Source organism: Adiantum capillus-veneris, chromosome 23 (genome assembly GCF_014529385.1).
Source record: "Adiantum capillus-veneris isolate H3 chromosome 23, ASM1452938v2, whole genome shotgun sequence".
Classification (NCBI taxonomy): Eukaryota; Viridiplantae; Streptophyta; class Polypodiopsida; order Polypodiales; family Pteridaceae; genus Adiantum; species Adiantum capillus-veneris.
Window position 1 is genome coordinate 81,078,375 of NC_140953.1, and position 25,009 is coordinate 81,103,383.

Consider the following 25,009-nt stretch of genomic DNA (forward strand, 5'->3'; position numbering starts at 1 on the left):
TTCTGACTACATTGAGAGAGATGGTGATAGAGGTGCACAGCTGGCAGGGACATGGATTCCACTATCGTTATATGCTGATGATATTGTGTTGATCTCCGACTCTCCGGAGGGGATGCAACGTCACTTGGATGCTTTGCATAGGTTTGCCCAAGAAAGTGGTTTGTCCGTCAACCTTGGTAAAACCAAGGTCATGGTATTTAATACCACCCCACAGTGGATTAGGAGGTCAGCACCCGCCTTCACATATGGCCAGGAGAAGGTGGAGTATACAAATGCTTACACGTACCTTGGAGTGGTTTTTAGTGGGCCAACATTTTTATTAAGGAGGGAAGCCGAGACTAGATTGACCAGAGCCCATGCAGCATTGGGTAGATTGGAAAGGATTTGTTCACACGTTCAGTTTCAGGAGCCTCTGACGAAGCTGTGGCTCTTTGACACTTTAGTGGCTTCTGCATTTCTTTATGGAGCTGAGATTTGGGGACCTTCACTGGATCGTCATGGGAGGACAAGCCGCAGTGATGGATGGGGGGACATGGAGAAGCCTCTGGTCTCTATGATCTCGCGGCTCATTAGAGCCAAGGCTTCAGTACCACGTGCTATTGTACGAGCAGAGCTAGCTGCCCCCCCCACTGGTGGTTGAGGCGCTCACCAGATCTATCTCCTTCATACACCGCCTATGGGAACTTCCGAGAGACAGATATGCACGCCTTGCACTTGAGTCCTCTCGACAGTTAGCCATGCAGGGAGGTACAACATGCTGGTACAGGGAGATGACATCATGGTTTCATGCGCCCTCTCCGACTCTTACATAGTCCGAGATAACCAGGCTCATTCGCCAAGACTTGACTCAGCTAGACACCAAGAGGACATGGATACAGACAGCAGCACAGGAGCTAGGCACAAAGATGGCTTTCTACAGAGAGCATCTCCTCCAGCTTACGGAGGATGGTTTTGTGACGAGGCCCAGATACATGGACACCCACTTGTTTCATGGAATACGATGTGCTATTGGCCAGATACACACATCTTCACACCAGGTACGGATCGAGACCGGGAGATACAACGGAATACCAGTAGAGGCCAGGACATGCCCCCTATGTGACATCGAGCCTGAGATAGAGTTGCACTACATATGCCACTGCCCCGTCTACTACAAGATACGAGGCCGCTTCCATTGCTTGTTCAGAGAGGGCTTTGGACCATTCTCTAGAGTCATGCGGTACGAGGATCAGAGATGCCTGGGTTTGTTTTTGCTCGAGCTGCGCAGACACAGAGAGAGCCTGATGAGAGGAGAGGCTAGCCAGCCTCAGAGACACATCACAGACTTCTTTAGAGGTGCCACTAGACACCCGGAGGAGTTACTACCATAGCAGAGCCCGTCGGTTTACACCAGAGGCATACTAATCGACCGAGCGACTGAGCCAGGGAGATCCAGATGCCCACGACTGCGGAGGACTACACAGCATCAATAGAGGCTGCATCAGAGGATTCGGGTCACTTTGGCTCGACATGCACGCCGCTCGGTCAGACTACTAACCATGGAGGAGATTGATGAGATCCACCAGCGACCGATGCTGGATCTCCTGTGATCTAGCTATCCCAGCTAGTTGTTTAGCTGCTTAGTCCACACCTAGCAGTTTAGGATTCCATAGTAGCCCATCGGTTTACACCAGAGGCATACTAATCGACCGAGCGACTTAGCCAGGGAGATCCAGACGCCCACGACTGTGGAGGACTACACAGCATTGACAAAGGCTGCATTAGAGGATTCGGGTCACTTTGGTTCGACATGCACGCCGCCCAGTCAGACTATTAACCATGGAGGAGATTGATGAGAGCCGCCAGTGACCGATGGTCGATCTCCTGTGATCTAGCTATCCCAGCTAGTTGTTTAGCTGCTTAGTCCACACCTAGCAGTTTAGGATTCCATAGTATTTTATTTTGTCATTTTGTCATCTTGTTACTACTTTGTATCAGATCCACCACATTGTAACTTTCTGGTCTCATAGGTCAGTTTGGCCTTTTGAAGACGTTAATATAACATTTCATTTCATTTCTTAGTTCAGTTGTTATTGAAGTGCTAAAAGTCTGTTCAGTCTGTTCTTTTCTATTGGCACGTGGTGCCCGTCTTGTGACAGTCTAGACTCATTTCAAAGTCATTTAGGCCCCTTGCTACACTTATAAGTTGGTAGGTACTAGGAAATTAACTCAAAAGAGGCAAACTCGACACTTGGCAGCTCTAGAGCAACCTGCCAGCTTGCATGAAGAGGGGGCGCCCAAATTGAGGGAGGGGGACTGATTTTTGGCATAAGGCAACTACTGTGTGTGTGAGTAGTGGGTGCAGGTGATCACAGCTTTAATGGAAAGCTTGCCTTCTCCCTTGTCTTATGTAGCGTGATCATTCCACTCTCGTGCACCTCTCTCCCCCTTTGAATACAAAAAAGTGATGCCCCGCTCGAGGGCTTTTCATTTGTATGTACAATCGTGTGGGTTCATGCACGATTGCCGAGGCAAGAGCCTCTTGCACGCGTACTCAATTAGCTAGTTGCTAATCCTCCGCAGATACAGGTGAATTCGGAGAGATTTCATGCGAGAAATCTCGTCCGATTCAAAGGCCAAGTAGCCCTAAAGCTACGGGAGCTTGAGGGCTTGCTATGATGCGACCGGCACGGGAAACAGAGCTCGAAATAGTGAATTACAATCTGCTGTCTATTTTTTTAGGTTAGGGTTTCGACCCTAATAAATCCCTAATACCCCCAAGAAATTCGGGGAAGTGATGGGATCATTGTACAGGTGATCTGGTGCATTTTCAGGGCAGAAAACAGAGAATTCAGCGTGCTACACATTCTCGCCAGGTTTGGGAATGTGTGTGTATGCGTTGGGAAAGTCACCTTTGGCATGGGGATTTTGTCTGTGAAGCCTCCTATTGCGGTTATGCTGCCAAAGTCGGGCTAGAGTAGGCCACTTTAAGCCCAGTAAAAGTGGGACAGCTCGTAGGAACTCGCAGGTTTTATCTCACGTTTAAAGAAATACCGAAAGGGGCGTCAATCTTTGGGGCCTACAAGGTGTTGTTGTCTGCTTGGTAGTGCTCTAGTTGCCAGGCCGTGGTTTGTGTGAAGTGTTAATTCCAGTCATAGGTTTATTCATGAAGTTCCTCTGTGTCATAAAGTTTTTCAAGTAAAGAATAAAGTGAAAGCTAAAGTCTATGGGCCGGCGGTTTCAGGATGCCTCAAGGAACACACTCAGATTCTGTTCGGGATAGTAAGGTTTATCAGACTACCCCCCTCCTGGAACTTCAGTCGGGTGCTGTTTTTATTGTTAATCAGGATGTGGGCAGAAAAACTTCGCTCAGGTTTTGAAGGTTATCATGGAGCGACTTCAAAGATACAATTGATAAAGCTATGGAAACCAGGAAAGCATTCACAAGTCTGGGTAAGGCAGGGTTTCCTCCCATCAGCTTGTGCAGTTGGGTTGCTTTGCCCAGAAAAATCCTTTTGCTTCTTCATTCAAAAGCTACTTAAGGACCTTGCAGCTCTGCTTCATTGGCTGGTTTCATTCAGTAGTCAACTGTGTTGTAAGCAGGAAATGTGGTTGTAAGGGCGTACGACTTGGACGCCATCAGCGAAAACTGGCAGAACCTTTTTAGAATGCAAGTAGAGTCAGGCTGGCTGTGCATAAAGTTTTCAAGTGATTGAGAAGATGGCTGGATAGCACAAACTTGGAAATGTGGTTGTAAGGGCATAAGACTTGGATGCCATCAGCAAAAACTAGCAAAACATTTTTAGAATGCAAGTAGAGTCAGGCTGGCTGTGCATAAAATTTTCAAGTGATTGAGAAGATGGATGGATAGCACAATGTGACCCAATAATGGCCCTGAATACCAGCACAGGGTTATGCGGACACATCGTCAGAGGATTTTGTGGATATGATTGCATTTGTTTGGTTTTATCAACGTCTACAAGTTCTAGTACTAGGCCTTCCCTTCGTGACAGTGCTGCAAGATATTTTTTACACTTGAAATTTGAAAAATAGCATTCAACTAGTTGTTGCTGCAACCTATCTGCAAGTACTGGTCCTTCCCTTCGTAACAGTGCTGCAAGATATTTTTTACACTTGAAACTTGAAAAATAGCATTCAACTAGTTGTTGCTGCAACCTAATGCCCCAATCTTTTCATCGCGGTTCCTCCTTGCTTAAGCAAAACTAATTCTGCAGACAGCGCTTTAAAAGGTTGCAATAATGTTGAAAGAAAAAGGACTTCAGTTTTCTCTTCCTAGACAAGCCATTTACCCTGCAAGTTTTTCAGAATGAACTGGATAATGTTTGCAGCATTCCTAGGAGTCAAAACTTCTATTACTTTATCACTTAAACAAACAGATCAAAACATTTCATTTCTGGACTGCATTCTAGTATTACAGTAGCACAACACAAATCCAGCTACTTTGTGAGAGTACCTGTTTTTTCTTTTCATTTAGAGCATGAAGCTCTTGTTTCTTCTGCTCTAGAACATTATCTTGTTCTGAAACTTTTCCCTGTGAGCAGAGATAAGTGGGGAATATAATCCTTAGTAGTCAATGCATTAACTTATGTATGCATAAATCATAATTTTCACACTTTCTGTGCCAGTTCTGCCTAGTTTGGCAACATGTCTAAGTGATAATTTTCACACTTTCTTGCAAAATTATAGATGGTACTTGTTACTTACAGAAATTTCCACCAATTCTGCTAGTTTGGCAGCATGTCTAGACTCTAGAACCTCTTCTTTTGGTTGCATAGTTCTTAAAACTTTCAATTCCTGAAAGATGTCATGCATAATAGATTCAATAGCTACTCTCTAGCAGGTCCGCATTGCAAGTATAAATGCAAAAGACTTGAACGTAACTGCAAATAGCTTAAAAAAGATGGAAATTCGAAAACAGTTATAGGGCATAGAATATACTAAGACCATCAAGATTGCAATAGAGGCAAAATGCTTGATGTCATATATTGTCTTAAAGCTCTTTCAATGATCATTTTCACGTAGACCATTATAGCACAGCGTAGACAATATTTTTGGATTTTTTTACCCCCGACATAGGAGAGAATAATTAGGAAAGTGGAATTGGGACATCATTCGGTGCCTTTGTAGTGGCATGTCTTGATAGCACCAACGTCAGCTCTTGTTTTCTGTATAACTAGCTCGGCTGTACGTTAAAAATTATTTGCAACAAGTAGTGGCTCATGCAGCTGATGCAACTTTGTAGGAACTACGCGCTCGCTGCTTCTGCCCCCCCCCCCCCAATGGGGAAACATCATCGACATACAACTCTAGAATTGTTACTACTAGATTGAGTTTGAGACTCCGAGATGGCTTCCAATATCATTTTGATGAGTCCACTGTAGCACAACTACAGTGTCACTTGCACAGTACAAGCAGTTAGTTACAGTTGGTATGAAGTTCACACTCGACAGACTCTTGCCTGGGCAATGACACATGGCAGTGATACGGGTGGTGTTCTAGTGGACACCGTTGCCAGATCACCACCACCACAGTTTGGAGACAGACGTAACTGGACTGAGATATTTTGCTAGCCGTTGGTGGCACTTTATGATTATACATGTGTGATTGGTTCTATTCATCCTATGCTTAATCTATTTTCTATGGTCTACTGTCTTGAGTCTTGTGTCTTGTGTCCAGCACTGCACATCTTCACTCCCTGCACATTGGAGTCTCCACACCCCCCTTGTACCTGTGAGTCCTCGGCTTGGAGTCGTGTGTGTTGCCAGCCAGAGTCTGTACTAGTTCCATGAGTTAGTTGAATTCCATGGTGTTCTGAGTCTATTGTTCTGTTGTAAGTTTCTCATTTCATTGCTATGTTGTGTTTTCTTTCTATTGGAGAAGGTTTCACACATATTGCACTGAGAAGCATCCACAGCAGAGAGCACGACACCCTTTTCCTGCTACAGGTGCTCTCATTTTTGGCATGCCTGGTGGAACCTCAATTGAAGGCTCACTCCACTCCACTGAGCATACATGGTTGAGGAGCTAGCTGGTTCAACCCTCGCCTGGTCTAGTTTGCTGATGTGCTCTAGCTTGGTCGAGACCAGCTTCGCTCTCATCCAGCTTAGTCTAGTCTGTCTTTGCCTCATCCAACTTAGTCTAGCTGGTCTAATTTCTCTCACCCCTGTCTAGCAGGAGCGGTCTAGCCGAGTCTGGTATAGTCGGGTCTGGTCTAGTGGGTCTGGACTATCCAACAAGTTCAAGGATCTTTGCCATGGAAGAGCTCACAAGCGTCTTGGCTAAGGTGAACATAAAGTTTCCCACTTTCAAAGGACTCTCCATAGAGGATGTAGACGACCATGCTAGGAGATTTGTATCCCTCTCAAGGGGTCATGTTCTCAACAGAGAAGACGCCTACCTAGTGCTCTTTCCGTCAACCTTGGATGGCTTAACACATAAATGGTAGTCAGTTTGCTGAGACTCACTTTATTGCTTGGGCAACTGTAAGGTGACAGTTTTGTGAAGCTTTCAAATCAGGTGACTTTCAAGAGAAGGTTCGGGATAAGTTGGCTAACCTAGTGCTCAAGCCAAATGAGAATTTGCAGAACTCATGACAAGAACAAAGTCTTTGAGCAACCAGGAGTATTCATGGTCTAGAAGTGGGTGGAGAAGGCTCTCCCCAAGTCTTCTTAGCAAAAACTGCAAGAAAGTCTCTGACTTGAAGCTACTCTGGAGGAGTTTGTCACTGCTGGTACAAGGATAGAAGGGACAAGGGACCTATTCAACAACCTACCTCAGGTAGAGACTGCCTCATTACTCTTGGAAAGTCCATCCGACTCCTTGATTTCTTTATGCAAGGAACTAGAAGCACTAAAGTTAAAATGAGCTTTTCAAGAGGAGAGATCCTTCTCTCTTTGACAAGAGAAGCGTCCACATCAAGAGGCTTTCGACGAGGCGAGAGCTAAAAGACATCACGGCTCAGCATGAGTCAAAGGCTATAGTCTGGTGTAGCTCGAGTCACTCTCCAAGGCATCATCGACACGAATGCCCCTTTCGAGCTTATTGCCACTCTCCAACAAGGGTTGTTACTTGCAACTAACATGGTTTCCCCCTATGGCCATCCAAACTACATGTCACCCTTGTCCCTTGCAAGGTATAGAGAGCCATTTTCTATCTCAGAGCTTTTATCATGCTAATGCTCTCTGAGTGCCTCAAAGCTTCTACACCTCACCCTCCACCTCTATGCAGCACGAGCAAAGACCACCTCATCTCCCGATTTCACCTATCCAACACGCCCATTTTGTGCTACACATGCGGGAAATATGGAAATTACCAAAGCAAATGTCCCCTGCCCGAAGGGTCTCCTCCTTGTTGTCATTGCCTTCGGCCCTTGAGGCTAAGGATCACTATAGTAAGGATTGTCGCAAACAACGGGCATCGACGTCTGCGAGCCAGCATTAGAACTTACCAGAGATTAAGTTTCCAAAGATTAACCTAATAGCGGTGAGCACCATCCCTTAACCGTCAACTGCTACTCATGTGGTTTCCCCTCAAGACAAGTTGTAGCAGGTGGAGGAGCCCGTTAGTGTCCTCAATCGAGGCAGCCCTAGGCCTCATTCTTCCAGGAGGTCCAACTCTTCCATCCCAAGTTTCACAACCTACTCCACCTCTAGCAACTGACAAGCAATCCAATAGTGCCAAAGGCCTACCTACCTCAATGCTCTCTGATATTGATGTGGCCTTCTTGGACGCAATAGGTGACTTGCAGCAAATCAAGGTACCAGAGAACGCTCTGATCCAAAGAGAAAAATCTACAACAAAGACTATCTTGAAGAATACCTTTCAGCAAGTGCCACTCTACACCATGCTTCGGGTAGACGCAATCATTGAAGTGACACCCTTGCAATCATTCAATCTCTGTACCCCGGTGCAGGGTCTAGTGGCGGACACCTCCCAGCGGCGCCCTCAGAGTCCTACGTGATCTCCTATCCCGCTGCCCCCTCACTAATTACAGGAGTCCTCGTCTCACTGTGTCTATCCTAGGGACCAATTCTCAAGTGTAATCGTGAATGGTGGATATGGCATTAACCTGATACATGAGTTCACTATGTTGGCATTGGGTCTCCAGCCTACTAGGCTCGACCCATTCACAATAACTTTGTCTGACCAAAGGACTGTCTACCCCTTGGGCATAGTAGACAACGTGCCTCTATACGCACAGGACTTCACATTCAGATTCAATTTTGTCGTGGTTCGCCTTCCTGAGGTCGAGGGCATCTTTCCCTTGCTCATCGGTCAACCAGGGCTGCGGCACACTAAAGCGTTACATGATTGGGGCAATGACGAAATGTGGATACATACTCCTAATTCCCCAATGAAACCCATTGGTCTTGAGGAGGCATAGATCTAGTGGTGCATTATAGTTCTTTGCAGTGGAGTCCAACCTCAAACTCGAACAACCTACCCCACCTGACAAGCCAAAGGAAGACCTGCTGGAGTATTTGGAAGCTACAAAGTCTATGCCTTGTTGTGTGGTTTCTATTCAATCTTTGCCTGAAGATACCCCATCTACCCGGTCCTTATAGTAGCTGGCCCACTGTGCTACCTAGACCAGAAGCAAGTGTTGAGGTCATGGTAGCTGTTGACTTGGATGCTCCTACTGTCGAGGCCTAAGGGCTTGATGAGCCTCTTAAAGACCATTAAAGAAAGAGGTTATAAATCTCCTCTAGAAGAGTTTCCCCAATTCTCAACCTCCTCGGTGTCTGACTCCCCGACCCAGGTAAAGCTCTCTTCTACCCCTAATGAACTTCCCTTTGACAAATTTCCACAAGGATGGTTACATGAAGAATATGCTGATTTCAATATCGAGGATCAGACACCCGCTCATTATGTCTCAAAGCTCCAAGAAGTAGTGACGTCTTCCTCTTCTAAGACAACCTCACAGGTGTTCCCTCTTGAACCGGTCGAGGAAGTCAACCTCAGCAACCCTCACACCCCAAGTATGATGAAGCTGTCAAACTGGAGCTCGAGAATATGCAAGAAGCAAGGATCATTGTGCCTATGGAGAAATTCTAGTGGCTGTCACCCACGGTCATCGCACCTAAGAAGCAATCCAATAAAATCCACATATGCATTGACTATCGCACTCTGAACAAAATCCCGAATGCCAGCACCTTTCACCGAGCGTGTACTCGAAGATGTGACTGGGCACATACTTTACTGTTTCATGGATAGGCAATGAACCCATACTACAAGTCTTGCTCATACTACCCCAGAGCCAATGGACAAGTAGAGAGTACTAACAAAATTCTCATTGTGCTCCTTCGAAAAGCATGCCATTTGCATCCAACGTCATGGACTCCCGCAATCCTCGACACTCTCTGGGCATATCGCACTTCTCTGAGTGGCATGGCTGTCATGTTCGCAGGCCAAAAATCATGCAAGGGTCCTTGGTGTTGCGCGCTATCAAAAAAAAACAAAGAAGCTCGTCCCCGCCTTGCAAGGGCCATATATATAGAGTGCAAGAAATTTGACCACAAGGAGCGGTGCAATTAACCACTCTAGATAGTGTTTCTTCGCTGCATATAAATGGATCTAGAGTAAAGTACTATTATCACTCAAACTAGGCATATGTCTAGCTTTTCTCCTCCCCAAATGATTTGGAACTTTAAATTTGTAGCATCCCTATCCTCCTAGTTCAAGCTGTCACTCTTTTCTTACCACAATTCTTCTCTTCGCTTTCATCTCTAATCATTTGTAACCAGAGTGTTTTCCTTTATGAGTTCTTGTATTCTCTTGCTTTTTTTTTTTTGAGAAAAAGATCCTTCTATTAGTTACTGAAACTTCCCATAGGGCTACAACCACCTCTTCAAGAGAGGGCTACAACAACCATGATGGGAGACTCTCCCAATGAAAAAACCAGTATATGTACAATCGGGCTAAATCAAGAAATGGGGGGAGGGAAGAACCACACAGTTGGTCGGTAATGCCATCGGAGTACACCCTGGACCATGGTGGAAAAAGGCCCAGGACGCCAGAGTCGAAGGAAAGCATCTCGGCGCTTCCGCATGCGGTCGGAGCTGCCCTGGAGTCCCTCAAGCCGTCCTCTGAGAGTATGGATCAGCTCTAGCCAAAAATCGTGAACAGTCTCTGCTGGTGGCATAGGGCGAGCCTCAAAGATGCGGAAGCAACGGGCCCGCCAGATGAACCAGAGTGTCAGGCCACTGATGAGCTCCCAACACTCCTCTCTCTCACTGCACCACTCCTGTGGAGTAAGCTCTACAGTAGGCTGGAGTGTAGGTCGCCCCTCCTGCATCACTATCATCCTGCTGGTGGAAGATAGCTCAAACTGAAGTGTCGGGCCCCTGAGGGTGGACCAAGCCGCTGCTCCCCAAGTGTATTGTCGAGCCGTGGAGAGATCAGGCATCAGCCGAAGAACTCTTAGCCACACCTGCTGGGCCGAGGGACAGTCCCAAAGACAGTGACGCTGACTCTCCACCAAATGGTCACAAGCTGCACATGCGGCCGAGAGACCACTATGCACTAGCCAGCTCCCAACTGTTGTAGCTCTGTGTGCGACCAGCCACTGAAACAAAGTGACTCGCCTCGGCTGTCTGGAGTCCCACAACCTCTCCCAAAAGGCTGCCAAGAACTCAACTATGAGACCCTCCTCCTCCCAATGAGGTGCTGCAGCAGGGCGGGCCTCTCTCTATGCTGCCAGTATATGACGTCCCAGTCGAACAGTGTATTGAAACAAAGGGACTCCTCGGTGGTCTGCAAAAGAGAAGGAGTCCCTTCATAGCCACTCACCAGGATCCCACTGTACTCGTGCCAGTGGACAACACTCCCAAGCCCATAGCCTCCAGTGTCCAATCTCAAGAGTTGCTGGGTCAGGGTCTATGACACAAGTCCTCCCACAGATGCCCACAACTCGGATCCTCTGAAAACAACACTCTGCTACTTGCGGGGCCTCTATTGTAACTCGCTGTAGGCGTCCCCCACCCTGAAGCTCGAAGAAAAGGGATGGGACAGTCTCTGAGCAGGCCCTCACTGAGATGAGAACCTCCAGTCGTGTGAAGGCTCCCATCCACCGGGGTGCTACTGGCTCAAGAGGCGTGAGCCACTCAGCTGGTACTGACTCTGAGATGTCCTGACACATGCTCTGCACCCCTCTCATGCCCTGTAGTTGGAGACCCTGCACCTCCTCTGACAAACCTGTGAACTCTAGCCAGTCACCTAAAGACCGCGCTGGACCTGCTGCCATGGGACCCCAAGAAACATGAGGCATTCTACCAACCAAGTGGCCTCTCTGAGTGCTAACCATGGGGTTCTAGATGAGGGGCTGCCGTAGGCGCTCCTCCGTGCACGTAGGCTGTTTCTTTTCCACGCCATGCCGCAAGAGCTCCCAAGATCGAAGCAAACTCACAGTGAAGTGGTCCTCCAGTCTCCTGCTCAAACCAACTCTGCGCATCTCTGTAAAGATCCATATGGTCGAAGGTTGACAAGGGCCTCCTGCCTGAGGCACCCTAGCACGAAGCCTCTGTAGCAAGAACTCCTTCCAGGGCTCCTCACCTAGAATTAGTCCTCTGACGATGAACTTCCCAAGAAGGGCTCTGCTTTGCTGTGCTGGATCAATGATCCCAAGCCCTCCTTGTGAACAAGGAAGAGTGATGACCTTCCAAGCCACATTCGCTCGGGCTATCTGAGTGTCACGTCCTGACCAAAGGAAGTTCCTGATCAGCCTCTCTACCTGGCTGATACAAGAACTTGAGAAGATCTAGCAGGAAGTGATGTACCACATAGTCGCCAACAACACCTGGTTGGCAACTACTACTCTGCCAGCCAAAGAAAGTCGTGCTGAGCTCCAATGTAACAACTTTCTCCTGATAGACAGGAGAAGGGGAGCAACCTACTGCTCGGGAGACAAGTCCAAACCAACCTGACAGCCCAAGTACCGAACTGCAGTCCCTAGGGGAATCCACCTAAAACCCTCTCCTGGCATCCAATCTGACACAGGGGCACTACCAACCGAGAAAGCCACTATCTTTCTCCAGTTGATCAGTGCGCCCGATGCACAACAGAAGGTCTCCAGAGCCTGCTCACACCCGTGAAGGTTGGCCTCCTGGCCATCTAAGTACAAGGCTGAGTCGTCGGCAAACTCAGCGTCTAGTAGCTCCTCTCCCCGAATAGGGAGTGCTAAGCCCTATAGACCAACCTGCTGCGACACCAAAAACCTGCTCATCGCCTCCGCATAGAACAGATAGTGGAAGGGGGCAAGAGGACAGCCCTGTCTGACCGAGCGTGTAAGCATGAAATGATCACCTCTACCTTCTGCCAAAAGTACCTGACTATGAGCCTGTCTGTACAAGGCTGACACCCCTCTGATCCAAGCATCTGAGAAGCCCCTCCTGCGTAGAGTGCCCTCTAGAAAGTCCTAGTCAACTCTGTCGTATGCCTTCTCAAAATCGAGAAGAAGAATCACGAGGTCCTCACCTCGGAGCCGTGCCAGGGCTGAAGCCTCCCAAAAAGTAAATATGTTGTCAAGGATACTGCGTTCCTTGACAAAACCTGTCTGGGTCCCATGTATAAGGCTCTCTAGAAGTGGCTGAATCCTCAAACTCAGAGCCTTGGCAAGAATTTTGTAGGCTGAGTTAGAGGATGGTGATGGGGCGCCACTGTCGAATCTCATCCAAGGAGCCACCCTCCTTGGGAATGAGGTAGATCAGGCCCTTACTCATGCTGTCAGCCATCACTCCTGTGTGTAAAATGTACTGAAAAGCACTACAGAGATCTGGGCCAAGCAGGTCCCAGTACTCCAAGAGAAAACTGGGAGTCAACCCATCCTCACTTGGACAGCTACTATGGGGGAGGGCCCTAAGAGCCGTGTGCAGCTCCTCAAGCTGAAGTGGCAGCTCAAGCCTCTGACGCATCTCCTCAGTCACAAGACAAGGCATCTGTGCCCAAACCTGCTCCTTGCATGCATCCTAACGCTCCGACTGGGACTCTGCAGACAGTAACTCACGGTAAAAATCAGTACCAATTGCACGCATATCCTCGGGCATGCGAGTGCCGAGCTCCCACTGCCTCAAAGAAAGCACCAGTCACTCTGTCGCCCACCTGGGTCCACTGAGATGCTTGTCGGTGGAAAGCAAACTCATGTCGTCTCTCCTTTGTGCTAGCAAGCTCCTGTTGAGCCTGCTGTAACTGCTCCTCCAACCAAGGACTGTTTGGATGTTGCTCCTGCATCCTCTGTAACGAAGCAATGCCTCGTCTGAGATGCTGCTCCGCCTCTCTCGCTGCGGCTTAGCGAGCCAGAGACTCCTGGAGAAAAAAAATGGATAATCTGAGCTAGGCTTGAGGCCACTCTGTCAGCAGGAGAATCCTGCCTGTCCAAGCACTCTGTCCAGAGAGCCTGTACCCTCTCTTTGAGTGCTGAGTCCAACAAGACCCTCTTTGGGATGCGAAGAATCGTGCTCCCACTCCTCTGTCTGTTTGCCACTGTGAGGATCACTGGTGCATGGTCCGAGAAGGAGGTTCCTGACAGGATGCCCACTGACTCTCCCAAGTCACTGAAGTGGTCACTAGTGTAGAAGTGATCTATCCACGATAGATTCACTCCTCCCACTCTGCGGTCCAATCGAGAGAAGGCAAGACTGTCTTGGGCCTCACAAAACCAGAGTGCTGCCATGCATCCGAGACCCTCAGAGTCATACAAAACCTTCCCAAGCTGCCAACTCAACTCCATGCACAGTAGCGTGGCTACCACCAATCCTTTCAGAAGGGTCCTCCAACATGTTGAAGTCCCCTCCTATGCACCACTGATCTGCCTGCGGCGGCAGAGACTCAACTATCTCTAACCAAAACTCTGCACGAGCACTCGCCACATTGGGCGCATAGATGTTCAGGAAACCCACTAGGCCACCTTGAACCTGCATAGTAATCCACTGAGCCTTGCCTGGCACAATAATCCTGTAGCAGGGCTACAGTGTCCTTCACGGTACAGTGTCTTTCACAGGACAGGTCTAGGTTGGTTCACACTGGACGGACACTAGACGAACCCTCTGGGCTGGGGAGTGACACGTGGCAGGGTACCGACGGTGGTCTAGTGGACCTCGTGGCCAGGTCACCACATGGCTGACATTTATGAGCCGTTGGTGGCTCTTTATGATGGTATATATGAGTAGTCGTTTTGGGCCAGTGGCATTATCTTGTACGTAGTGGTCTAGAGTGAGTGGGTCTTTACACAGAGCACGTCTTCACCATCCCTGCACATCTGAGCCTCGACACCCCCATTGTACCTGTGAGTCCTGGGCTAGAGCTGAGTGTGCTGCCACACCAGAGTCTGTATCAGTCTTTGAGATAGTCGAGTCATATGTTCTGGTCTGTTGTTGTGTCTTTGTGAGCTTTGTTGATGTCTATGGTTTTCTTTTCTGTTCAGTTTGTTTAAGTGAGATTGTCATGCACATTGCACTGAGGACCACCCACTGTAGAGAGCATGACACATTATCCGCGCTACAAATCCCTCTGCCCACAGGCCTGCTACAAAGAGTCCGCAATAGTCATACATACTCCACCCTGGATGCCTCCAGGTCCAAAAGCAACTGACCAAAAAGTATCATATCGTCCACGCAAGAGCTGATCACAACGTCTAATGCGGCTCTCACACAGGTGGTGCTCCTGAAGCATAAGGAGATCAATCTCTCCTCCCACAAGGCAACGTTGAAGCTCTTGACGCAGTCGGCCCCGCTGACGCTGAAACTGGGGCCCACCTAGTCCCTGCACGTTCCATGAGACGATTCTCATGGGGAGCGAGAGAATAGATGCTGCCGCAGCAGCTAGACAAGATATCTTGGAGGGTGGCTTGGATGGCGAGTAATCCGCATCCGAGCGTCCTATAGATAGGCATGACTGTAACGAGTGCATGGCCCAAGCCCAAGCAGAGTGAACCGTACGTAAAGCAACCTCCTCTGTCCAGGAGTCCTCATGAATGTATACATAGCATGGCACACTGAGTCGAGAGTCCACTCTGTCTGGGCCCAGCCGCAAAGGGGGAAGGAGAAACCAACTGCTGAGTCCAAGGCCTCTGTCCCCCTAGCGGCAAGGAACAGAACATGGACCCTGAAGCACGCTGCCTCATGGTCTGCTGAGGGGTCGCCAAGAAAACGAGAGAAGCCGTAGTCGAAGAAGTCCCATCGGCGCCAGATGTCAATGCTCATCAGACCACGAGGGATAGCTGCAAGAGAAGATGTCTCTACCTGCAGAGGGGGCCGTAAGAAAGGCTGTCCCTCTCTCGCTAGGCGACTCGTGGCAAAGGCGTTGCCAAGAGATCTCCTAGCCGCCGGAGAAGGCCCTGCCCCCTGGGTCAATTCTGGAACTGGAGTAGGAGGGGGGGGAGATGGAGCTGGGGAGGAGCGGTGGAGAAGAGGGGCGGGAGGGGGCGACAGAGATAGATGGGCGGTGGGAGGAGGCGGCGAGATCAGGAGGCGGGTGGGAGGATGAGGAAGAGGGGGGGAACTCTGGGGAGGGAGGGGCTGTCGAGGGTGAAGCTGGGGTGGGAGTTGGAGCAGGGACCTCCTCCTGCTCAAGAGGGCCAAAACTGTTCCCCGTGGAACCCACTGCTGCTGAGTAGGCGCCTAAGGACCACTCTGAGTGCCAGGCTGACGCTGTGGCCCTTGTCGTCGTCTACCACGGGCCTGCTGCCATCCCTCCTCCGTTGGAGCCCCAGGCTCAGAGGGTGGCTCTGCATGTGTGCGCTGTATCTCTGTCTGTGTCTACTAGCCAGCCCTTGCAGGCAAGGGCTGAGGCTGTGGTGTAGGTCGAGGCCTCCTCCGTGGACAGGCCTTCGCTAGATGGCCCATTTGTCGACAAATGAAGCATTGGTTCAGGAGGCCCGAATACTCCACACTCTGTCTAAACCAACCCCCACTCACCCGAGGCAGAAGAATACCCTTCGGGAGCGTATGGGTGTCTCTGACCAAAATGTGAACTGAGGGAATGCCAGCCGCCTTGGCAGCTACTGAGGCTGCCGTGCGAGGTGTCTCCAGGACCGTCCCAATGGCTGAGCCGATCCTGGATAAAAGTGGTAAGTACTCCCTCCGCAAACCCGAAAAGCAGACCGAGATAGGGATGTCTGCCTCCTCTACTAGAGCATCCGAAGCAGGGTCGAAACCATGTCTCCACTGTCGAAAGTGGGCTCGTGCTGCTCGGATGGTCAGTGGACTCATGGCGATGACCTTGGACGCCATCTCGGAGGTCTCAAACTCGATCTGATAGTAACCTCGTCCGAGAATCTGTACGTCCAAGATCTTGCTCACCTCTGCAAGGAGGAGGGCCTGGAGGAGGTCACACAGCTCTGCTAGGTCGGGTGCCGAGAATCTTGCAGATGACCGAAGTTGCCTGCAAACGCTGTACCTCAGCGGCTAGGCTCGCTTGCTCTGTCGGCGAAAGAGCAAGTCGAATGGTGGGCTCAGCAGAGTCAGGCGAGGGGGCTTCGGAGGAGTCCCTCTGGGGCGGAGCATGAGCCTCCATTAGTGTATGCTGCTCTGAAGGAAAAGGGAGGGCGACAAGGCTATCGCTTGAGAACTGGGAAAGAAGAATCCAACGTTGAATCCACTGCAAGGCAATTCAAGCGAGGCCTTCGGGGCGGCCGAGGGGAGGGGGCGAAAATGCGTAAAGGGTGGGGGGGGGGGGGGTGGGGGGGGGGGAGGATAAGGACGACCTGGAACGGCGTGGGCAGCGGGCAGCGAACGAGAGGGGACAGCGGGCGGGACTGCACGCTGGTTGGGTGCAGGCTCAGAAGCGCTCGCGAAGCAGACAGCGCGCAGGCAGGGGAGAAAGCGGGGGGGGGGCAGCGTGCGGCAAGGGTAGCACCCAGCGCGAGGGCGAAGGCTGGGAGAGGAGAGCGATGGCGAGGGGGGGAGGCAAGATTAGGGGGGGGGGGGGGGGGGGAGCGTGCAGGAACAGCAGCGAGCAGGAGGAAAAGGTTTTCCTTGTATTCTCTTGCTTGATTTTGGTGATAGTGCAACTTCATTTCCACTACTCTGTTGATAATGTCAGTTGGTTTTCTAAGCTCTTGTGTTTACCTCTGGCTTTTCATGTACGATCTTCCTTAAACCTAAAATTCCATCTCTGACTTCGGCAAACTACACAACTTCCTCTTTCATGTGTTTCCTCTGTTCTTTCCTAGTTTTCTATTTTTCATGCATTCATTCACCTTCTCACAGTCTCCATCTACTACGACTAAAATTCCATTCTGTAGCTCAACCCTCGGCACCACAGTTTAGTCTACCCTCCCAATGAGATAACAATAGTCTATTCCAAATTGTCAACGGACGAAGTCCAGTATAGATTTTGCAAAATTTTGGTTTGTAAAACCTTCTAGTAAACCCACTCTTCCCCTTTCCCCTATCCACCCTCTCCCTTGCCTCTACTCACTCCTCCTCGCCCCTACCAAACCCCTCTCACACTCTCGTCCCTACCCACCCCCGCCCACACTCTCATTCCTGCCTGATACACACTATACCTTGTGGGTTTCATCAGATACTTTATATCACTACAATCGAGGGCAAAAAGATTTGGAGCCCAAGCGCGATCCACTTAGTCGAGCTTCGAATGTTTTGTAACCCCCATGTTTCCCAGTAGACGTGGATGACGATACGCGACGGTTTAATTAAAAAACAAAGAGTAAATCTCTTGGAAGTGTTGTAGATCAACCACTAAAGAAGAACAGGGCCAAGGTGATGAAAGACACGGCGGAGTCACTACTTCCTTTTCTTTTATCAGAGAGCCACACTAGGGTAACGCACATTCCATGATGCTCTCCATCTACTTCTGCCACTAGTTCTACTGTTAGCTTAGTTCTAGTAGTTCTCCCACCAGCTTATGGGAGAACTAGTTCTACTGTGCCGATGGTTAGCTTAGTTCTAGTAGTTCTCCCAGCAGCTTATGGGAGAACTAGTTCTACTGTGCCGATGGTTAGCTTAGTTCTAGTAGTTCTCCCACCAACTTATGGGACCCCTCTGATGGGGCCCAAGTGACCTAGAGACATGAAGTAAAATAAAAACTTCGCACACACATTTTTCCTTGCGCAAATTGTTGATGATGCAGAAATTGTATGGATGCCTGCGTTTTACGCTAATGACGTGGCAGCTGTAAGGATTTTCGTGAAACGTGCTGGCAACTTTGGGCGTCAGCTTTTGGGAGGCAAGATGCTTTTAGAACTTGAATGCTTTTCATGTAAACTGTGTTTGGAGGCCAGGAGCCTTTAAATATGACCCATGGGCTCTTACTCTGGCAGTCTACCCACGAGAGATGTAGAGCAGAGCCATGGGAGTTGTACCATGTTGAAGCAATATAAGGAAATACCGAAAGGGGCACCAAGCTTTGGACCAGTGCTCTCTTAGGATGGAGCTCCGCCACTTCACGTCTCGTGTGTCGTGCATCTCTTTCAGTTCAATTGTTTTGTTATGTCTATTCTTTTGTGTTGGCACATGGTGCCTGTCTCATTAGAGATACTACAATTTTTGCATTGCGCCAAGCCATGACAATGAAATCCTAAATCATCAACGACCTAAAAGCTCAAGTTTAGGGAGAGATGCTATTACACAGAGATATGGAGGCTCAACAGCACAACACCGGAGATTACTAGACTCCGCCTACTACATGGTATGGATGGATTGGTCCATCCTCTCTAGTACAAACTCCTATGGGTGATGCATTGCTTCATATGTAGACAAATGGGTCATCTTGTGAAGGCATGTCCTCGCAAAAGACCTTGACTTGAGACACATGCTCAACCTCTCAAGGTTGCAGAGGTACAACAGCAAACAAAGACACAGGTTGCACAGACTAACACTTCTTCCAAGATGGGTGGCGAGTTAGCTGATGGCTAGCAACAGGTACATGACTCATGCCAAACAGCATGAGTGAGGGTTTGATCTTCCTTATCCCCAAGAAGGGAGGCTCCTTGGACGCAATTCGCAACGGCAAACCATCACCATTCTCGACTCAGCCTACAAAATCTTAGCAAAGGGCCCGAGTTTGAGGATTCAACCGCTACTTGAGAGAATTATACATGAGAGACAAACGGGCTTTGTCAAGGAGTGCAACATCCTTGACAACATTTTCACCTTTTGGGAGGTGACTGCCCTCGCACGTCTTTGAGGAAGGATCTTGTGGTACTCCTTGACTTTAAGAAGGTGTATGAAAAAGTTGACTGGGGTTTCCTTAAGGGCACTATGCGTCGAATGGGGTTTTAGATGGATAAATTAGGGGAGTGTCTGCTCTCTACCGGTGTGTGCACAATTAGGTGTTGTTGGCAAAGGGAAGAGGAGAACACTTCATGCTCACACGACCGGTTCGACATGCTCCCTTCCTATTCCTCTTCTTTGTTGAGGCGATGAGTAGGTTTTTGATCTTACAAGAGATTGATTCGCTTGGCTTGTAGCTGCCTATTCGGGGAGATGAGCTTTTGGACGTTGAGTTTGCTTATGAGTCGGACATGTTTCTGGAGGGCTGGGATGACAACTTGCACAAGTGTGAGCAATCTCTTCAGGTGTTCTGTTGTGCATCGGGAGCACTAATCAATAGACAGTGGCTTTCCAGGTTGGCACTGCTCCCATGCCCGATTGGTCGCCTGGAAAGGGCTTTCGGTGGATTCCCCTAGGGACACCAATACGCTACTTGGATTGTCAGATTGGTTTGGATCTGTCACCAAAGCACTAGATTGCTCCTCTCCTCCTTTCTGTCAGGAAGTAACTGCTCCATTAGAGATCAACATGGCTTCTCTTGCTGGGCAGCATTGTAGTGGCTAACCAAAATCATGTTGGCAGCTATGTGGTACAACATTTCGTTCTGGATTTTCTTGAGCTCTTGCATTAGCACTATGGAGGTTGATCGGGAACTTTTTGTGGTCACGGCAAGACACACATTAGACTCGCGCCAAAGTCTCTTGGCATTTCATCACTTTACCTTGCTCTCAAGGAGGGTTGCGGATCATCAACCTAGCACGACAATAAAGCTCTCCTCGGGAAGCTTGTGGTCAGAGGACTTCTTCCAAGGGAGGATATAACCGGCCTGTACACAGTAGAGGGCAGCACTAATTTAATTACCTCTTAACCTTACACAAAGCATTGAGAAGAAAAGAGAGCATAGATGCGTCCAAAGACTAGATAGTCACTGCGCACATGAAGACCGACACCCTGTAGGCCTCAAAGACTGGAGGCTCTTTCTATAGTTCTTTATTCAATTAAAAATCGACGATCCAAACACTTAGATCAAACTCTCACCAAGCTGTCCAAACCTGTCAAGAACTGAAATCGTAGGTTTCCGACCTGATTCAGCACCATAACGGCACCAAAACCGCTGTATGTCAAAAGTACACCTCTAGGAAATATTCCCTTGCATTTTGGAATCTTTGCAGCTCAAAGTACACCTCTAGGACATATTCCCTTGCATTTTGGAAGCTTTCCAGTGAGCTGCAGGTCAAATTCAGCGTGGTGTAATTCTCTGTTTTGTCACTGTCGAGTGCCCAAAACCCTGTTCACGATCCCAAGCCTTTCCCAAGACTCCCCTGGTGATTTCTTGAAGTAAAGGTGTGAAACCCGAAACCTGCACAGAAACACAGCAGGCTGTAATTTTTTGTTTTGGATCGTTTTGAGCGGAGCGAACACGCCTACGTTGTCTCAGGTGCTCCGGCACGCAATGGGACGGTTCTTTGAATTAGACGAGTTTTCACACGAGAAAAATTTTTGTTTTCGCAATCTTCGCCATGGAACTGTGCGTACCTGTGGGGAATTAGCAATTAGCTAGTCCGGTACCTATTCGGAAGGATTTTGCCTTGGCGAACGCAAATAAAACCCCCAGAATTGTACATGGTCAAGTGAGAAGCCCAACTACTGGGGCATTACCATATGTGCAAAGAGGAGAGAGAGAGATGTGCGAGAGAAAATCGTTGCGCTACATGAGACAAGGGAGAAGGCAAGCTTTCCATTCAAGCTGTGATCACCTGCACCCACTAGTCACACACACATTGTGTTCATAATAACTCAAAAATTAGTCCCTCTCCCCCCAGTTAGGATGAGATATTTAGAAAGTTCAGTTGGTCTACAGGTTGCTCTCCTACTGGTATGTGTCCAATTTGCCTCTTTGGTTTAATTTCCTAGTACCCACCAACTTATAAAGTTGTAATGACTTGCCGAGTGGCCCAAATTCCATTTTGGTGCACACGACGTTCCATACTCATCAGAATTCAGTGCTAACTGGCCCGACCAGTCTGACCCCTAGATTCCCAATGTGAGAAATCCGTTCGGCCACAGCCGTTTCACACTAGCTATGCAATGTCCACTTGCATCTTTTCAAGGGTTTCGGGTAAAACAAGTTAAAATAAAATAAATAAAAGGTATGTAGTACATATTTAAAGAAGGCGACAGGAAAAATACACCTCTTGGTGACATACCCCACCCTTGAAATACTGCAAGCGACCTCGCTTGCATGCCAATAATACATGCTGACATCTCTTGATATCACATTTATTCTATGATGGGAATCAAAGATATACATGCTTTAAGAAATGTAGCATTGGACGACTAAAAAACCCCACCAACCTGGCTATCACACATATATCAAGCATAGAAGCTTTCTAGTGTACTCTCAAGTACAAACTTCTCTAGCCAAATTCTGTATGGAAAGAGTAGATCCAATTTCTTAACTACTCCTTTGAGCATCATGAACCATGCTCTCACCTTGCTCCATAGAGCCACAACAAGTCACTGTGGGTTCTATGTGAAAGGCTTCAAGATACAGTTACAGCAACTGAGGTGCACAACTAGTTCAAACTCTTCCATCCATTTGGCATCCGACGATGGGTACTTCTTGAACTTCACCAAGTAGCGTCTTGCAATCTTTCCTCAACCTTCCTTTCCTTATGTGCGAATATCTGTTTAAGAACAAGACTCTCATCCAATTCTTCCTCTTTGGGTTGTTCCTTATCAAGCATATTCTCTGGCACAACACCAACAAAGGGCTTAAAAGGCTAACATGAAAAGCATTATGTATTTTTTAGCCTTCTGGTAGCTTCAACCTATAAGCTACATCGTTGATCTTTTTTGAAATCTGAAAAGGACCATGATATTGCATATTGAGCTTTGGAAACAAACGTTCCTTGACTTGGCCTTTTCAAAGCGCAAAAGTACTGAATCACCAAGTGAAAATACAAGTTCACGACAGTGACGATCAACAACTTTCTTTCGCTTAGCTTGAGTCTTCTCAAGAGCAATCTTTATCTTTTTTTACGCTTCATCCATGTCTTGCACGTGCTTGTCCGTCTCAAATATCTTGTCCTTAGTTTGCAAAACGGGTGGGACTTGCTTCCTTCCTTCCACTATCTCAAATGGTGCCTTTCCTGTTGATGTATGCACGATTTTATTGTAAGTATATTCAACCAATGGGAGATGGTGTTCCCAAGTTGCCTTGTGCTCTGACACATAACATTTGAGCAGATCTAGGAAAGTAGAAGTTGTCTCTTCTGACCGCCCAATCAGTTTGTGGATAAAACAAAGATGGGAACTTTAGTGTAGTGCCCATGTTCTCAAACAATGCCTTCCAAAAAAGACTCATTAAACGTGGATCCCTGTCACTGACAATTGACTAAGGCATCCCGTGTTACTTAAAGATATTGCTAATGAATATCTTGACTATGTGTTCTCCCAAAAAGTGAAGATGTTGTTAAGGATATTGCGCTCCTTGACAAAACCTGTCTGGGTCCCATGTATAATGCTCTCTAGAAGTGGCTGAATCCTCAAGCTCAGAGCCTTGGCTAGAATTTTGTAGGCTGAGTTGAGGATAGTGATGGGCCGCCACTGCCGAATCTCATCCAAGGAGCCTCCCTCCTTGGGAATGAGGATTTTGTTATAGATCTCCTAAGAACTCAGACTAGAAATGATGCAATCTGGACCATTGTGGATAGACTAAGCATGCAAGCTCACTTTATTCCAATAAACAAAACAATCAAAGCAAATCATATGGCTATGATTTTTCTAGCACAGGTCTTTAAGCATCATGAGATGCCCAAGTCTATTGTGAGTAATTGTGATCCTCGCATGACAAGGAATTTTTGGAGTGACTTGTTTGATAACCTTGGTATGAAGTTGATTTTTTCTTCTACATATCATCCTCAAACCGATAGGAAGAGCGAGATAGCCACTTCCACGGTACTGGATATATTGAAATCATATGTGTCTGACAGACAATTTGACTAGGAGAAGTATTTGCCCCTTGTTGAGTATGCGTATAACAATACCATAGATTCGTCTATAGGGAAAGCACCCTTTGAAATTCTTTATGGTAAGCCTTTGCTTACACTGATCCTTTTAACTAAGGATAAGATTTTTGTAGCGGCTGAGTTTGTCCGGGAGAGCAATTTTACGCTCTCAGAAAAAACCAAGAAAACTACGGACAAGCACAGAAGGAATTTCGACTTAACACTCGGTCAATTGGTCTTACTCAAGTTTAAGAAGGCAAGACTAAAGAAACAAGCGACTCATCAAGGGAAAGAGGTAAAATCTCCAATCGTTATTATGGGTCGTTTAAGATAATTAACCAAGTGAGGAGGGGAAGAAGAACAGAAACTTGGAGGTTGAACCAATTGAACCCCGCATTGAACCAGTCATAGTTACCGGGGAACGCCCCCTAGCCCCCGTTCCGGCGTTCCGGGGGGGCAGTTCCCTTCCCGAACGTTCCGAAACGTCCCGAAACGTTTGACGTTCCGGGTGGCCAGTGCAAACCGGAACGGCCGTTCCGGAACGTTCCGAACGCCCCCAAAACGTTCCGGAATGCCCCTGGAACGGCCAACGGCTACAAACAAATTTGGCAAAAATTGAAAAAATTGAAGTAAATGTTTGGGCTTCTTTTTGAAGTGTGCAAGGCCTCAAGGACTCATAAAATGCACCCCCCTCCCCCTTTCTCTCCACAAGCTAATCCTCAAGGCTCAAGCTCTCTCCCTCTCACACTCTCAAGATCTCTCCCTCTCAAGACTCACTCTCTCAAGGCTCAAGGCTTTAAGCCTTCAAGCTCTCTTCCTCTCCCTCCCACTCTCTCAAATCTCTCCCTCTCCCTCTCACTCTCTCAAGTCTCTCCCTCTCTCTCTCTCTCTCTCTCTCTCTCTCTCTCTCTCACACACACACACACACATCATCTAGTCATAGCAAGATTGAATGGTCTTCAAAACGAGTTTTTTGTGAGTATTAGAGTCAAAGCACTCTAATACTCGTATATTAAACACAAGAAGCTAAAAAATGCACTATTTGGGTGTTTTTTATACCTCCTGTTCCGCGCCGTTCCCGTTCCGAACCCCTAGCCGTTCCCCCGTTCCGCGGGGATCCCATCGCCGTTCCCGTTCCGCGTTCCGGGTAACTATGGAACCAGTCTAACCAGAACAGACCACCAGTCGAAAACAGGTGCTCTGGAGTTAGGTCTCATGTGCTTGCACATTGTCTTCAAGGCCGAGTCCTCATAGTTCATTGAGCTATGATGCAACAGTCGGGATGGACATTGTGAACGCAGGCTGTATGCAAGCATCCGTCTTTATTTCAATAGGGAGAAAAATTCTCCAAGAAGATAGAGCACGTGCAGTTTCCAAATTCTATCAGGTTGAACCCTGTTCTGAACCAGTTATATCAGTTGACCAATGTTGAAGCGGGCTGTTTGCAAATGTATGCTTGATGGGGGATGATAAACAGAGAGCGGATGAAATGCAATGTGGGCCGATTTCAGATTTAGTTGTGTCGACTAACTTGGTGATTGCGTCTGAGGGAAAAAAACGTGGTTCGGAAAGTTGTTCAATACAAGATGCCATGAGAAAAACGTTGAAACCATTTTCTTTTGGGGAGCGTACTATGTCTGAAGAGGTGTTGCACGGGGTAAATATGTTTAGCCAGAGAAAGAGGGTTGATGGCATGGCGATGCAAGTGGACTTCAGTCCTGATGACGCAATACAGAGCTTGAAAGCATGCTATGAAAAGTCAGTAGTGCTGTA

General features: G+C 48.1%; 1 protein-coding gene and 1 pseudogene across 3 annotated transcripts in view; both read right to left on the reverse strand.

Moving 5' to 3' along the window:
- Nucleotides 1-25,009, reverse strand: part of LOC147428061 (cilia- and flagella-associated protein 44-like) — a 250,945-nt gene that overhangs the window by 44,737 nt on the left and 181,199 nt on the right. For 2 of the 3 annotated variants that reach the window (XR_015186080.1, XM_086497687.1), the window contains exons 27-28: nt 4,705-4,794; nt 4,454-4,531 (exon numbers count right to left, since the gene is read on the reverse strand). Coding sequence is in view for 2 of the 3 variants with exons in the window: in XM_086497687.1 (XP_086353813.1) it covers nt 4,454-4,531; nt 4,705-4,794 (168 nt within the window). In the remaining variant the exon portion in view is untranslated. The remainder of the gene's footprint in view (nt 1-4,453; nt 4,532-4,704; nt 4,795-25,009) is intronic. The other variant, XM_086497688.1, reaches the window with a different exon arrangement.
- Nucleotides 9,813-11,155, reverse strand: LOC147428062 (uncharacterized; annotated as a pseudogene).